This window comes from Macrobrachium nipponense, chromosome 38 (genome assembly GCF_015104395.2).
Source record: "Macrobrachium nipponense isolate FS-2020 chromosome 38, ASM1510439v2, whole genome shotgun sequence".
Taxonomy (NCBI): Eukaryota; Metazoa; Arthropoda; class Malacostraca; order Decapoda; family Palaemonidae; genus Macrobrachium; species Macrobrachium nipponense.
This window is the reverse complement of record NC_061098.1, coordinates 1144747-1160668: the sequence shown is the minus strand read 5'-3', so window position 1 is coordinate 1160668 and position 15922 is coordinate 1144747. Positions and strand designations below refer to the sequence as shown.

Genomic DNA, 15922 nt, shown 5'->3' with positions numbered 1-15922 from the left:
TTTGCTGGTTTTCTTTATGTGGCTGTATGAATGTCAAATATAGTGCGTATAGGGTTTTATCTAGTTCACATATGTGAAGAAAGGGATCTACTGTCATTTAAGAATACGAACAGTTTGTTAGAAATCAAATACTCAGATGCATATTTATTGGAAGGTTTGAAAGCTTCTATAAATTTATGGAAGAAAATAGTCTCAGTACTTGATATTTTCCATTTTTATTTGACATCATTGTAGAGCATAGTGATTTTGGAAACATGACAGTGCAGTTGTTTTCTTGATTATTTACTGTTTATTTGACAATGTATCGTAACATATTTCCACGAATTGTAATTGGCTGCAAGCAACAGATAGTAACCTAATTGTTATGGGCCAGTTATGCTGTCAGGAATTTCTTCAGTTGTCCCTTTAAATTAATCCTTTAATAATTACAATTGTTTCATGTTTTGTTTTAACTGAAGAGAAGAAAAAAGTCTGTTGTTTCTCATAAGTGCTTTGATATTGCTGAAATTTTCAGATTTTCTTAGTAAAGTAACACTTTTTTTAATGAAAGTTATGTGCATTTCTTGAAATATTGAACAGTTACTATGTTGCAAGCTCATTATCTTTAATCAAAAAGTTTTCCTCTGATACCTTTAGGACTGATCAAGTGAATGAAGCAGCTCAATGTATACAGGAAGCTTCGTCTATCTTTCCAATGAGTCACCACATCATGTTTATGGTAAGTTTGATATTTTTGTGGATCATTTAGAAGTTAACAAACTCTTTTTTGCATGGAGTGTGTACAGTATAATATAACATAATAATACGAAAGTACTGAAGTTATACATATGAGAGAAAATTGACAGAAGGAAGATATGATTGTAGAATAAAAAGTTGTATTACTATTGGATGTACTACAGTGGTGAGTGACCTGAATAATGTATCTGTTTAAGACTGGTGTACTCTCTATCTCTGGAAGGAAAATACAGTGCCCATTCTGGGGTTGGAACTAATATATACATGTAAAACTAACTGATGCAGGGGGGAATGGGGTGGGAAATATAATTCAGCAGCTAGATCCTGCAAGTACTAGGAGTTTATATGTACAAGCAACTGTATAGTATACATTGTAGTTTTGTTATATTTGTTAATAAACTTGTAAGCATTAACAACAACAGTGTTGACTGTAAGACTATTCCTTAGTTTAAACTTAAAAGGCTAAGGAAGTTTCAGGTGTGAGGCAGTGCGACCTGAAACCGTGACAGAAATGGGGATCTTTGTGTTCTTTAAAGCAAGCGTTAACATTCATTTTTGTGTATGCAGTCATTAATGGTGCTATTGAAGTCCCCCATTGGAACATAATAATTTAAAGGTGGCCCAGTTGTCATTGTAGGGAAAAAGGCAGTCAGGACTTTGAGCAAATTTATATAAGATGGAGAGATGATGGGAAGCTGCTGACATCCAAACAGGATGAATAATTGAAGAGATCTGTAAAGTGCACACAGACCATGAACGAAAGATTTGTAAGGAGTATAAAAACCTAACTTGTTGTCAGAAGAAACGGGCATGAAATTAATTTATTGTAGTAGTTTGGGTAGGGAGGCTAACCTGATAGAGGAGAGGCCCAACCCAAATTAGTATTTAAAAAGGCAAAGTTCATTGTTTCAGGGTAGCAATTCTTTGACATTCAAGAACTAAGAACAAGAATGGTAAAGTGGTTGAGGGTTTGTTTAACATTACCCTGCGTTTACAGAAGGGCTTGTTGCACGAGAAGAAGAATGAGTTTCATGACGCACAGATTTGCTACCAGAATGCGCTGGCAATCAACCCTTACCATATCAAGAGTTTGCGACATCTGGTGAGTACTTGGCAACATTTGTGTCCAGTTATTTTGTTTTGATCTGCGAATGTTTGACGCACAGGGAGAGAAACGTTGAGCACCTCAAATTATGTTAGTTCTTCTTCTTTCGTAGTTTTTCTTCTTTTGTACTTAGGAATGTAATCATTTCCCTTGAATATTACTTTTTTAAAGGTAGGTGTTGATGATGCAATTAATTAGAGGGCTTAAATGTTTTATCTAGTATTTACCTAACCTACATAATATTTAGTGCTATATTGCACTATGGATGGGGTTATTGATACTAAAGGGGATGACAGATCTTGCATAAGTGACCATTAGTTAAACAAGACTTGAACAAAGCAGATGATACTGATATATAACCTGGAGTTTATGACTGCGGATTTCGGTCAGATCAGAAGATTAAAACCCTGATCGTTTTTAACACCCAAAATCATTTAATGGTATAGGTAGGAAACCATAAATAGTTGCTTAAGGTGAATGAAGTTTTCTGAAAGTAGAAAATTATTTGGCAGTTTCAGCAATGAAGACACGAAGAAAATATTATCGGTAAGATGAAAATTGCCTTTCGTCAGGGTTCTCTCAGGGGAAATTTATTTTAGATCTGTGAAGAAAAGTGATGGGTTGATTTGAATCTTCCTCGGGAAGGTATTCAAATAATTACTGAACGACTACTAATAGTATTGATGAATAAATATTAAAGTTCTCAAGTAAGGCACCATATAAGAACCACGGTTATTACCTTCAGCGATAAAGAATTACTATCTGATGAGCAAATTATATTAATTTCTGCCCATAAAAGAATGAAATGCTTAGAAAACATTAAAATATATATCAGAAATTTTATGGGTTAAACTTTCTCTTGAAATTATTGTAATCCAAAATGGAGATCTTCGATTATACGTAAGTAATTTAGTGTGAAACTGGCTCAGAATATGGCCAGGTCAGTAATTAATATCTGAATATTTCAAAATTATCATTAGTACTTTTGCAAATCAAGTAAAGCTGGAGGGAAAGAAAGGTTTTGTACATTCAACTTCCCTGCCAGATATATACTTAGCTAGAGACTCCGTCGTCCCGACAGAAATTCAAATTTCGCGGCACACGCTTACAGGTAGGTCAGGTGATCTACCGCCCTGCCGCTGGGTGGCAGGACTAGGAACCATTCCCGTTTTCTAATCAGATTTTCTCTGTCGCCGGTATCGACAACAACGTTGTTGGTTCCTCTTGACTGAATTTCGATTTTCATCGCCATTGATCTTCTTGACTGTCTTATTTGGTGACGTATTGGATCGTTGGTTTGGCATACGCTTTAGTGGACTGTTTCTTGGACTCTATTTGGATTTTTCTTTAAGATGTCTGACACTAGTTATGTAGTGAGAATTTGTGTGAATGAGGGCTGTAACGTGAGACTGCCGAAGGCTTCGGTAGATCCTCACACTGTATGCAAGCACTGTAAGAAGTATGAATGTTCTTTTTCTAACACGTGCAAAGAGAGTGAGAACTTGAGTGCAGAAGAGTGGAAGACTCTAACTTCCTACTTAAGGAAGTTAGAGAAGGATAGAGCAAGGAAAGCTTCCTCCAGAAGCTTAAGTAGATCTCGTTCAAACGAGCCAGTTTCTGACTTGGTAGCTCCTACCCCTCATGTGGTAATTGCACCCTCTCCCTCAGTATCAGCCCCTTCTCCCTTCACAGAACCTGCAGATTCGTCTTCAGAACTCGCAGATCTGAAAGCTGCCCTTAAGAGAATGGAACTTAAGATGGCAGCTTTAGAAGGTAAGCATAGTGCAGTGGACAGTGATTTTTGTACATGAACTTTCCTGTCAGACATATACTTAGCTTACGTCTCTGACGTCACGACAGAATTCAAAACTCGCGGCAAACGCGACAGGTAGGTCAGGTGATCTACCTTACCCGCCGCTGGGAAGCGGGTGTAAGAACCAACATACCTTTCTTGCCAGATTTTTTCTGTCGTCGGTGTCGACCACACCTGTTGTCGGTACCTCTTGACAGTTGGATTCTTTTCTCGTTTTCGCCCTGGATTGTTTCTATGGACTTTTGGTGAAGTACCCGATCTTTTGGCCTGGCATTCGCGATTTGTGGACAGTTATTTGACTTTTCTTTGGATTTTTCTTTGGATTCATGATGTCTGATGTTGATACTCATAAAACTGCTATGTTTAGAGTTTGTTGTATGACTGAGTGTAAGGTGAGGCTACCGAAGTGTAGAGGGAATGAATGCACCTTTAATAATCCTTGTAATGAATGTGAAAAGCTGAATGAGGATGAATGGAAGTCTTTGTCTTCCTACTTGAGGAAGCTTGAAAAGGATAAAGTTAGGAAAGCTTCTTCTAGGAGCAGTAGTAGATCTTGTATCAGCGAGTTGGATATAGATAATCCTATTTTAGAAGTAGCTCCTTTGCCAGTTTCAGCTCCTGCTCCTTGCACCGAAGCCGAAGATGCGCCTTCGGAAGTGGCCTCCATGAAAGCCACCATTCGCAGTATGGAGATGAAAATTAAACGTTTAGAAGGTAAGAGTGATTCCAATAGTGATTTGTGCAGTGAACCCAGTGCAGTGGAGGGTGCGTCTGATCGGCTCCCTAATGCTTCCAGGCCTAGACCTCTTCCAGACTCCCAGTCCCAGTGGAGGAGGAAAGTCGAAAGCTGCAGGAAGGTTAGGGAGCATCCCCACCGGTCAGGCGTCCCCTCGGTAGCTCCTGTTGATTGTTCCCAGGCTACCTTGGATCGCTCCAAGAGAGAAATATTGCGGCCCAATTGGGCTTCTCGTCGTCGTCGCCTTCGCCTTCTCCTAAACGAGGATGGAGCTCTTCGGAAGCCTCGCGCCCTTCGAAGAGAGCCTGGAACGCTCCCTGCGCCCGTCCATCCAGCCCTGAAGTTTTTTCGGAAGAGCCTGAGGTGGTAAGTCGAAGAAACGTAAGAGATCTCTGGAGTATCGTTCCCCGAGCTGAGATCGAGCCTCGTCACCTGTTCAAGAGTTTGTGAATTCTCCTGCAAGGGTGTTGGCTAACCTTCAGGCGCAGATTTCGGCTCTGGCTGGCTCTCTTTGCGTATCGTCTCGTCGTAGGAAGGACGTCTCGCTTCCTGTAAAGAAGTCCAGGCTCCCCTCTCCTGACTCTCGCTATTTGACGGAAGCGGCGCGCTCACCTGTGCGTTCGGATTCTCGCAGGAGACTTTCTGCTTCGGACAAGATCCCATCTGCGTCCAAGCGCCATTCGCCTGACAGACAGGATGTCTTTGTTTCTCCTTCGGACAAGGAGCAGACTGCTCGTAGGAGATCTTTGCCTTACAGACGCTCTTCTCGAGACAGGATCGCTCCCCTTGATAGGCACCAAGAGCCTAGTAGGCGCTACTCGCCTCGTAGCCGCTCCTCGTCTCGCCTCCACTCTCCTGTTGACAAGCGCCCTAAATCGGACAGGCGCTCTTCGCTGGACAGGTGTCAAGAGCTTGTTAGGCGCGTTTCTCCTGGCAGGCGCTCTTCTCCTGACTTTCACTCTCCTCGAGTCAGGCGCCGAGATCCTAGCAGGCGCTTCTCCCCTTGTAGGCGCTCACCTTGTAGGCGCTCGTCGCCAGAGATCCTCTCTCCTCGGTTCAGGCGCCAAGAGCCTGGTAGCCGCTTCTCGTATGGCAGGCGCTGTTCGCCTGGTAGCCGCTCTCCTTTGGATAGGCGCCAAGAGCCTGATAGAAGTTTTTCTTCAAACAGGCGCTCTGCTCCTGACAGCTGCCTTACTCCTGTTAGGCTCCAAGAATCTGGAAAACGCACTCCTCCAGACAAGAAGGATGTTGCAAGTAGGCACGTTTCTGAAGCTTTGTCTCCAAGACGTAAACGTCTTACTTCCTCTAGAGACACTTATAAGGATAGTCGCGCCTCTAAGGATCATGAGGGTTCTTCAGCTCAGGAAGAACAGGATCCCTCAGAAGAAGAAGGACCAAAAGACTCCTCTGTTTCCTCCTATAAGAGGTTGACAGATTTGCTCCTGCAAGAGTTCGGAGATATCCTTTCTCCTGTAGCTCCTCCTTGTAGCTCTCCTTCTCCTCTTTCTTTATTCTCTTCGAAGAAGTCGAAGGTTTCTCTTGTGTAAGGATGAAAACGACTGTTTTCCATGAAGAAGGCGCTTAGAGGTTTTGGGGAATGGCTCCTTTCTAAGGAAGAGAAAGGGAAGACTCGTGTTTTTTCTTTCCACGTCTAAACTGACTGGCAGATTGGGATTCTGGTAGCGAATCGGGCGAACCTTTAGGCCTCGCTCTCCCTTCGTCTGTCGGACTCGGACTTCTCTTCATTGGTGGATTCTGCTCGTCGTTCCGCCCTCCTGTCCGCCAAGGACTATGTGGGGGATGAACGAACTTGACCACCTACTGAAGGGAATGTTCCGAGTCCTGGAAGTTTTCAACTTCCTTGATTGGTCTTTAGGAGTTCTGGCTAATAAGACCCAGACCCCTGATTCACTGTCTCCTGAAGATCTTAACTGCGTCCTCACTTTGCATGGAGACAAAGCAGTGAGAGACGGCTCGAGTGAAGTCTCCTCACTGTTTGGAGCTGGAGTTATTAAGAAGCGGTCAGTCTACTGTTCGTTTCTCACTAAGGCAGTTTCACATGCACAAAGGGCCTCTCTTATGTATGCTCAACTCTCTCCTCTTCTGTTCCCCAAGAAAATTATTCAAGATGTCTCGAGTTGCCCTTTCAGCTAAGGCTACTCAGGACATGTTAGCCCAGGCGGCCAGGAAACCTCGCTCTGTCTTCCAACCCAAGGCCAAGAAAGAGACTCCTCTGAGACAGGAGCCCTTTCGAGGAGGACCCGCTGTCAGAGGTTCTTCAACCAGAGGAACTAGACCTTTTAAGAGAGGTAAAACCTTCTCTAGGTCAGTCAGAGGGATGAAATAGCGATCAAGGACTCCAGACATCAGGGTGCCAGACTACTGAAATTTGCCGACGTCTGGGCCACAAAGCGGGAGACAATTGGTCCCTATCGATTGTCAGCAAAGGATACCTCATTCCCTTCTCGTCAAGACCACCATTGACAACAACTCCGAGGGAGTTGGTGGCCAAGTACAAGGACCCCATCATGAATCAAGCCCTTCTCTAGCAGCTAGATCTCATGCTAGAGAAGGAGGCTATAGAACTAGTGAAAGATCCCCGCTCTGCGGGTTTTTACAACAGACTATTCCTAGTTCCGAAGAACTCAGGAGGATGGAGACCGGTTTTGGATGTAAGCGCCCTGAACGTCTTTGTGGAAAAGAGGAAGTTCGCCATGGAGACAACTTCCTCAGTGTTAGCGGCTCTTCGTCCAGGGGACTGGATGGTGTCTCTAGACCTTCAGGACGCTTACTTTCATGTGCCGATCCATCCTTCTTCACGGAAGTATCTACGATTCATGATGGGAGGAATCATCTTCCAATTCAAGGCCTTGTGCTTCGGCCTGTCGACTGCACCCCAAGTTTTCACGGGGTTAATGAAAAACGTGGCGCAGTGGCTACATTTGGAGGGAGTGAGGGTGTCGCTTTATCTCGACGACTGGCTAATCAGAGCAGAGTCTCAAGAAAGATGTCTGGAGGACCTTCAAAAGACCCTTACATTGGCAAGTTCTCTGGGACTTCTGGTGAACTTCCAGAAGTCTCAATTAATCCCCAGTCAAGAGCGGATCTATCTGGGGATTCGGATAGCTTCTCTGGCTTTTCGGGCTTTTCCGTCGCAGAGAGGATAGCTCGTTGCTACGAGAAAATAACGACCTTCCTAGAGAAAGATGCATGCACCAGCGAGGGAGTGGAGATGAGTCTGCTGGGGACACTCTCTCCCTTGGAGCAATTCGTTTCTCTAGGAAGGTTGCATCTCAGGCCTCTACAGTTCTTCCTATACCAGAACTGGAGGCGTCTCTCCCCTAGACCTGGAGTTCTCCTTCAAGATCTCAAGGGGAATCAAGAGAGACCTTCGGTGGTGGAACAACCCACTTCGTTTTGTGGAAGGAATGTCTCTTTACATGCCGAACCCCAACCATGTGTTGTTTTCCGACGCGTCGGAAGCAGGTTGGGGAGCGACGCTTGGGACAAGAGAAGTGTCAGGCACCTGGAAGGGGGATCAGGTGTCCTGGCACATCAACAAGAAAGAGTTGATGGCAGTCTGGATGGCATTGAAAGCCTTCGAGCCCACGTCCGAAATGCAGTAGTGCAGGTCAATTCGGACAACACAACAGCCTTGGCGTACATCAAAAAACAGGGGGGACACACTCCTTCTCCCTGTACGAAACAGCAAGGGATCTTCTGCTGTGGTCTCAAACAAGGAAGATCAGTCTTCTCACCAGATTCGTACAGGGAGAAAGGAACGTCAGGGCTGATCTCCTGAGCAGGAAGAATCAACTCCTGCCTTCCGAGTGGACCCTCCAAGACCTGTGGAGAAGATGGGGCAGACCTCACATCGACCTCTTTGCAACAGCAAGGAACGCAAGGATCGAACTTTACTGCTCCCCGATCTCAGACCCAGGAGCAGTATCAGTGGATGCGTTTCTCCTAGATTGGACAGGTCTAGATGTCTACGCCTTTCCCCCTTCAAAGTACTGGACAAACCCTCAAGAAATTTGCTATCTCGGAGATGACAAGAATGACGCTAGTAGCTCCGTTCTGGCCCGCCCAAGATTGGTTCACAGAGGTACTGGAATGGTTGGTGGACTTTCCAAGAGCACTTCCACAAAGACAAGATTTGCTCAAACAACCCCACTTCGACAGGTATCACAGAAACCTCCCCGCTCTCAATCTGACTGGCTTTCGACTGTCAAAAGTCTTGTCAGAGCGAAGGGGTTTTCGACAAAAGCTGCTAAGGCTATCGCCTCAGCTAGAAGACCTTCGACCCTTAAAGTCTACCAGTCGAAGTGGGACGTCTTTCGCCGGTGGTGCAGGAACCAGAAGTTTTCCTCTTCCAGTACCTCTGTGACTCAGATAGCAGATATCCTAGTTTTCCTCAGAGAAAAATGTGGTTTGGCAGTATCTACTATTAAAGGATACCGGAGCATGCTGGCTGCTGTGTTCAGACATAGGAATTTAGATCTTTTGAATAACAAAGATCTGCATGATCTATTAAGATCTTTTGAAACTTCCAAGAAAACTTCGAACGAAGTTCCAAGTTGGAATCTGGACGTGGTTCTTCGTTTCCTGAGGTCCTCTAGGTTTGAGCCACCACATTTAGCCTCCTTCAAAGATCTTACGAGGAAAGCTCTCTTCTCATGGCTCTAGCATCCGCTAAAAGGTTAGTGAGATTGCATGCCCTAGAAGGAAGGGTAGGTTTCAAAGGAGATTCCGTGGTTTGTTCCTTCCTTCCTTCGTTTTTAGCAAAGAATGAGAACCCCTCAAATCCTTGGCCAAGGAGCTTTGAGGTTCGTGGATTATCTGCCCTAGTAGGGGAAGAACCTGAAAGAACTCTTTGCCCTGTTAGGAGTTTAAAATACTACCTTCAGAAGAAGAAAACCCTTAAGGGCATTGAGGACAGACTATGGTGCTCTGTAAAGGACCCCAGCAGACCATTGTCAAAAAATGCGCTGTCTTTCTTCATTATGTGAAAGAAGCACATAGATCTTGTAATGAAGAACATTTCAAGCTCCTAAAAGTCAAGGCTCATGAAGTGAGAGCCATTGCCACTTCCTTGGCCTTTAATAAGAATATGTCTCTTCAGAATCTGATGAAAACTACATTCTGGAGATGTAATTCAGTATTCGCCAACCACTACCTAAAAGACGTCAGTATTACGTATGACGAGTGCTTCGCATTAGGCCCGTACGTATCGGCGGATTCGGTGCTGGGGCAGGGAGCTGGAACATATCCTTAGTAGTTTTATCCCTTGTTTTTGCTAATTGAGTTCATATGGTTGTATGAAAAATGATGCAGGTAGGCATCTTTTTTCGTTTCGTAATACTAATAACTTTAGTTTGGTTAGGTGATCGGATTTGGTTTGAAGCTCCCTGCGTTGGTAGTGGACAGGTTCTGTCATAGAAGAGGGCGAACCCCCATTGACATGATCCGACTTGGATTCTACTAAGTAAGCGGATATCAAGTCCCGTTAGTAGACCCAAAGAGTCTTTTCAGCTGTAGGTCACGCCCTCGCTGTAGCTCTTATGGCTATGCAGACTAATAGACAGTATCTATGAAGTCTTCAGCCTAAACAGGTAAGAACCAAGGTTATTTTTATCCTACAACAGGTGTTGTTTACCTTTTCTTTGTTATTTTCTGTCTTGTACCCTCCACCAAGGGTGTCAATCAGCTAAGTATATGTCTGACAGGAAAGTTCATGTACAAAAATGATATTGTTATTTTACAATAAAGTTTTGTACATACTTACCTGGCAGACATATACGATTGATGGCCCGCCCAGCCTCCCCTCAGGAGACAGGTATAAGAGAGAAAAAATCTGGCAAGAAAGGTATGTTGGTTCTTACACCCGCTTCCCAGCGGTGGGTAAAGTAGATCACCTGACCTACCTGTCGCGTTTGCCGCGAGTTTTGAATTCTGTCGTGACGTCAGAGACGTAAGCTAAGTATGTCTGTCAGGTAAGTATGTACAAAACTTTATTGTAAAATAACAATATCATTTTATTGTCCCCAGTGCAGTGGAGGGGGCGTCTGATTGGCTCTGCAACGCTCCCAGGCCTAGACCTCTTCCAAGCTCCCTGGCCCAGAGGAGAAGGAATGTCGAAAGCCTTACGGAGGTTGTGGAGGATCCCCACCGATCAGGCGTCCCTTCGGCAGGATCTGTTTCGTCTCAGACTGCCAGGGATCGCTACCGTAAAAGCGTCCTTCGAGAGTGCTTCTTGTCTTCCGAGTCCTCGTCGCCCAGGCGCGGATGGAGCTCGACGAGCAGTCGCGTCCGTTGAAGAGGAGCTGGAAAGCGCCTACGCTTGATTCCAGTCCTGAGCGCTTCCCAGAGGGTTCGCTGTTGGACAGTAAGAGAGCCAAGAGAGCCCTGTTTTCGCCCGCTTTCGGCTGGGAGTCCCCTACTTCCTCCAGACCGCCATCCCCTCCTTCTGAAAAGGAAAGGGATGTAGCTACCACCAGGATCCTCTTGAACATGCAAGAGCAGATCTCTTCCTTGGTTGGGGTGCTCTCTAAGGATCCTCCTCGTAGGAAAGACACATCTCTTCCTATTAAGAGATCCTCTCGTCACTTGGAGGTCCCTTGCTCTAAGATCCTCTCTTCAGCTCCTCACTCTCTAAAGAGGTCCTATGATCTCCCTGCTTCTCGCTCGTCTCCTCAGAAGCACGAGGCTCGGGAACGCTTAGCGACCGAGCCCTCGTCCCCTTCCGATCACGAAGCGTCCACGAAGTATGAGGATCTGTCCGAGCGCCTGCCATGCTCCAGGCGCGATCCGCTTTCCAGCCGCTCGGCACCAGCCAGGCGTGAGGCTCCTTCCAGGATCGAGGTGCCAGCCAGGCGTGATTCTCCTCCCAGGCGCGATGCACCAGCCAGGCGCGAGGCGCCTTCCAGAGACGAGGCTCCTTCCAGGCGTGAGGCGCCAACCAAGCGTGAGGCGCCAACCAGGCGCGAGGTGCCAGCCAGGCTCAAAGCGCCTGCCAGGCGCGAGTGGCCTTCCAAGCGCGAGGCTCCTTCCAGGCTCTTGTTGCCAGACAAACCCTTTTCGGCTTCTGAACGTCGGCCTTCACATGAGCTTAAGACTAAATGTAGCGTAGCTCCTACCAAGCCTGAGGATCTTTACAAGAGCCCTATTTGCATCGAGGCTCCTGAGATTCTTCAGACCCCTCCTATACAAGAGGAGGCGTCCAATCGACAGTCTTCTGCTCCTAGAGCTCCTTTCTCGGACAGTTCTTCCCCAGCTAGAAGCCCTTCTCCTCAAGAGCGGAGGACTTCTACAGAGGACTTCGCCTCTCCTGTCAATGCGGGTCTTTCGGACTACAAGACCTTAGCTCTTAGCTGCCTTATTACTCCAAGAGTTCGGAGACTCTCTCAGTCCTCCCGCTCCTCCTTCTCCGCGTTCTCTGTTCTCCAGCACTAAGACCTCTAAGTCCTCATCCTTCTTGAAGATGCGCCCTGCCATCTCAATGAAGAAGGCCCTTCAGTCGCTTGGATCTTGGCTAAGCTCTAAGAAAGAAGCGGGGAAGACTGTTTTTGCATGCCTCCCCTCCAGACTTTCCGGGAGGAGAGGCATCTGGTACGAGACGGGGGAAGCCATGGGACTGGCTCTCCCTTCGTCAGCAGAGGCAGACTTCTCTAGTCTAGTAGACTCTTCAAGAAGACACGCCTTATCTTCTGCCAGAATGACTTGGGGGATGTCGGAGTTGGATCATCTCCTCAAGGGACTTTTCCATGTGTTAGAAGTTTTTAACTTCCTGGACTGGTCCCTTGGGGTGTTGGCTAAGAAGACCCAGGACCCTGACTTCCTCAGCCCAGAAGTACTGCACAGTATTTTATCCTGTATGGATAAAGCAGTTCAAGATGGCTCGGGTGAGGTTGCCTCCCTCTTTGGGACTGGAATTATCTAGAAGAGATCAGTATTCAGTTCGTTCCTGACGAAAGCTGTATCTCCAGTTCAGAGAGCTTCCCTGATTTATGCGCCTTTGTCTGATCAGCTGTTCCCTTCTCAGTTAGTGAGAGATATTTCCCACTCTCTTACTGAGAAGGCGACTCAGGATCTTCTGGTGCAATCGGCCAAGAAGAATCGCCCTGCTGTACCAGCCGTAAAAAAAGAAACTCATGCTCCTCAGCCGCCCTTTCGAGGAGGTCCTGCTACGCGACCCCTCTAGAAGAAAAGGTTCTGAGAAGCGAGGAAGGTCAGCCTTCCGGCCTTTCAAGAAAGGCAAGTGACTTACAAGTCCTCCAAACACCAGTGGGCGCCAGGCTCCTGAAGTACGCAGAAGCCTGGGCCATGAGAGAAGCCGACTCCTGGTCGCTTTCGATACTGAGGAAGGGATATCTCATCCCCTTCAGGGACAGACCTCCCCTAACTTCGACCCCAAGGGAACTGTCCGCGAAGTACAAAGACCCTGCCCTGAGAGAAACGCTCCTACATCTGGTGGATCAGATGTGGAACAAGGAGGCCATCGAATTAGTGCAGGATCCTCACTTCCAAGGCTTACAATCGCCTTTTCCTGGTTCCGAAGGCATCACGGGGGTGGAGGCCGGTGCTAGATGTGAGCGCACTGAACCGGTTCATAGAGAAGAAAAAATTCTCCATGGAAACGACCGCCTCAGTTCTTTCGGCTCTACGTCCCAGGAATTGGATGGTCTTCCTGGATTTGCAAGACGCATATTTCCACGTTCCCATTCATCCTGCATCGAGGAAATATCTTCGTTTCATGATCCAGGGCAGGATCTACCAATTCAGGGCTTTGTGCTTTGGCCTGTCTACAGCCCCTCAAGTATTCACGAGCCTGATAAGGAACGTAGCACGGTGGCTTCATCTGAAGGGAGTCTACATCTCCCTTTATTTAGACGATTGGCTCATCAGGGCCAAGTCAGAAAGCCAATGTTTGGAGGACTTGGCAACTACGCTAGACCTAATACGGTCTCTCGGATTGCTCGTCAACCTCGAGAAGTCCCAGATGATCCCCAGCCAGAACCTGGTCTATTTGGGGATTCAGATGGATTCTTGGGGTTTTCGAGTTTTTCCCTAGCAGGAGAGACTCGTTCGAGGCTTTCAAAAAGTCTCAACCTTCTTAGGGAAGGAACAAAGCTCAGCGAGGGAATGGCTGAGCCTACTGGGGACCCTTTCCTCACTGGAGCAGTTCTTTTCACTGGGGAGGCTACACCTTCGTCCCCTGCAATTCTTCCTACAGAGGGTATGGAATTGGAAGACAGGACAACTGTCAGACTTTTTCCCAATTCCCCAGGAGGTCAAAAATCACTTAACATGGTGGTTGACCCCTCCCAAGAGGAACGAGGGATTGTCCCTTGCCATTCAGAGCCCCCACCGAGTGTTGTTCTCCGACGCATCGGAAACAGGATGGGGAGCAACACTGGGAACGAAGGAAGTGTCAGGCACCTGGACAAGGGAACAGGTGTCCTGGCATATAAACTCCAAAGAACTTTTGGCTATACATTTAGCCCTAAAGTTCTTCGAATCCGAAGTCATAGGCGTGGTGGTCCAAGTCAACTCGGACAACACCACGGCTCTGGCTTACATTCGAAAGCAGGGGGGGACCCACTCTTTCTCCCTCTACGAATTGGCGAGAGATCTGCTGATCTGGGCAGAGGAGCGAGGCATTACCCTCCTTACGAGATTCGTCCAAGGAACGAGGAACGTAAGAGCAGACAGATTGAGCAGGAGGAACCAGGTCCTTCCTACAGAGTGGACCCTCCACTCAGAAGTCTGTCAAAGGCTCTGGTCCCTGTGGGGGAGACCTCAGATAGGCCTGTTCGCCACGTTCCTCTCCAGAAGAATAGACAACTTCTGCTTGTCAGTCGAGGATCCCAGAGCCATAGCGGTCAATGCCCTACTCCTAGATTGGTCGGGCATAGACGCATACGCCTTTCCCCCATTCAAGCTTCTGGGGGAAGTGCTAAGAAAGTTCGTGGCCTCAAAGGGAACGAGATTGACTCTCGCACTCCTAGCTGGAATCTTGACGTGGTTCTAAAATTCCTGACCTTGGACAAGTTTGAACTGCCTCACCTTGCCTCGTTTAGAGATATCACGAGGAAGTGTATTTTCCTTTTGTCCCTCGCTACTGCCAAGAGAATGAGCAAACTCCACGTGTTAGATTCTTGTGTAGGCTTTAGAGGAGACTCAGCTATCTGTTCTTTCCAGACATTGTTTCTGGCTAAGAACGAAAACCCTTCTAAGCCCTGGCCCAGAAGCTTTGAAGTAAAAGGACTTTCTAATCTGGTGGGGAAAGAGATAGAAAGGTCTCTTTGCCCAGTCAGGGCACTTAAGTTTTACCTTTGTAAGAAGGATCAGCTTAAGGGTTGTCAACAGAGTCTCTGGTGTGCGGTGAGGGACCCGAAGAGACCCATGTCCAAAAACGCTTTAGCTTTCTTTGTAAGAAGTGTGATAGCAGAGGCTCATGATAAATGCCTAGATGACTCCTTCAGGCTGCTCAGAGTAAGGGCTCATGAGGTAAGAGCCGTTGCTACTTCATTGTCCTTTCATAGGAATATGTCTATGAAGGACATCCTTGATGCAACTTACTGGAGATGCAACTCAGTGTTTGCTTCTCATTACCTGAAGGATGTCAGGGTAACGTACGAGAAATGCTTTTCTCTCGGTCCGTACGTATCTGCGGATTAGGTGCTGGGAAAGGGAGCTGATACTGAGCCTTAATTGTTAGTTGTGTTTTTAATTTTGTGGTGTTGAGTTTTTTAGGGTTGCTTGAAAGGATGTTTGGGATAACTCCTTTCAATCGTAGTACTAACCCGCCCGGGTGTTAGGATCAGGTGATCGGGATCGGTGTTGTGCTCCTTGATTTGCCATTAGGCAAGGTGTTTGTCATATAAGTGGATTAGCACCCGTTGACAAAATCCTTAAACTCTGTCGAGTAATTGGATAAGACCCTATTGATAGACCCACAAGAACTCTTAGCATGAGGTCGCTACCTCGCTGAGGCTCTTGAGGCAAAGCAGACTCCTGGGCAGTAACCACGAAGTCTTCCGCCTAATCAGGTAGGAATCAAGGTTTTTTTTATTATTACCTACAACGTATGTTGTTTACCTGTCTATTTCAGTAGTTAGCTGTCTCTTACCCACCACCAAGGGTGCCAATCAGCTAAGTATATATCTGGCAGGGAAGTTGAATGTACAAAAATGATATTATGTTACAATAAAGTTTTGTACATACTTACCTGGCAGATATATACCATTAAATGGCCCACCCAGCCTCCCCTCAGGAGAAGGAAATCTGATTAGAAAACGGGAATGGTTCCTAGTCCTGCCACCCAGCGGCAGGGCGGTAGATCACCTGACCTACCTGTAAGCGTGTGCCGCGAAATTTGAATTTCTGTCGGGACGACGGAGTCTCTAGCTAAGTATATATCTGCCAGGTAAGTATGTACAAAACTTTATTGTAACATAACAATATCATTTTATTATTTATATAGCATAGAGAAAGAAAAATGGAATGCAGTAATATTGCAAGCTGCAGAGGT

The 15922-nt window shown here is 46.5% G+C and overlaps 1 protein-coding gene across 5 annotated transcripts in view; it reads left to right on the top strand.

Annotated features, from left to right (window-relative positions):
• Positions 1-15922, top strand: part of LOC135209548 (tetratricopeptide repeat protein 7B-like) — a 482937-nt gene that overhangs the window by 266814 nt on the left and 200201 nt on the right. For all 5 annotated transcript variants that reach the window (XM_064242205.1, XM_064242204.1, XM_064242203.1 and 2 more), the window contains 2 exons: positions 637-718; positions 1733-1837. In XM_064242205.1, coding sequence (XP_064098275.1) covers positions 637-718; positions 1733-1837 — 187 coding nt within the window. The remainder of the gene's footprint in view (positions 1-636; positions 719-1732; positions 1838-15922) is intronic.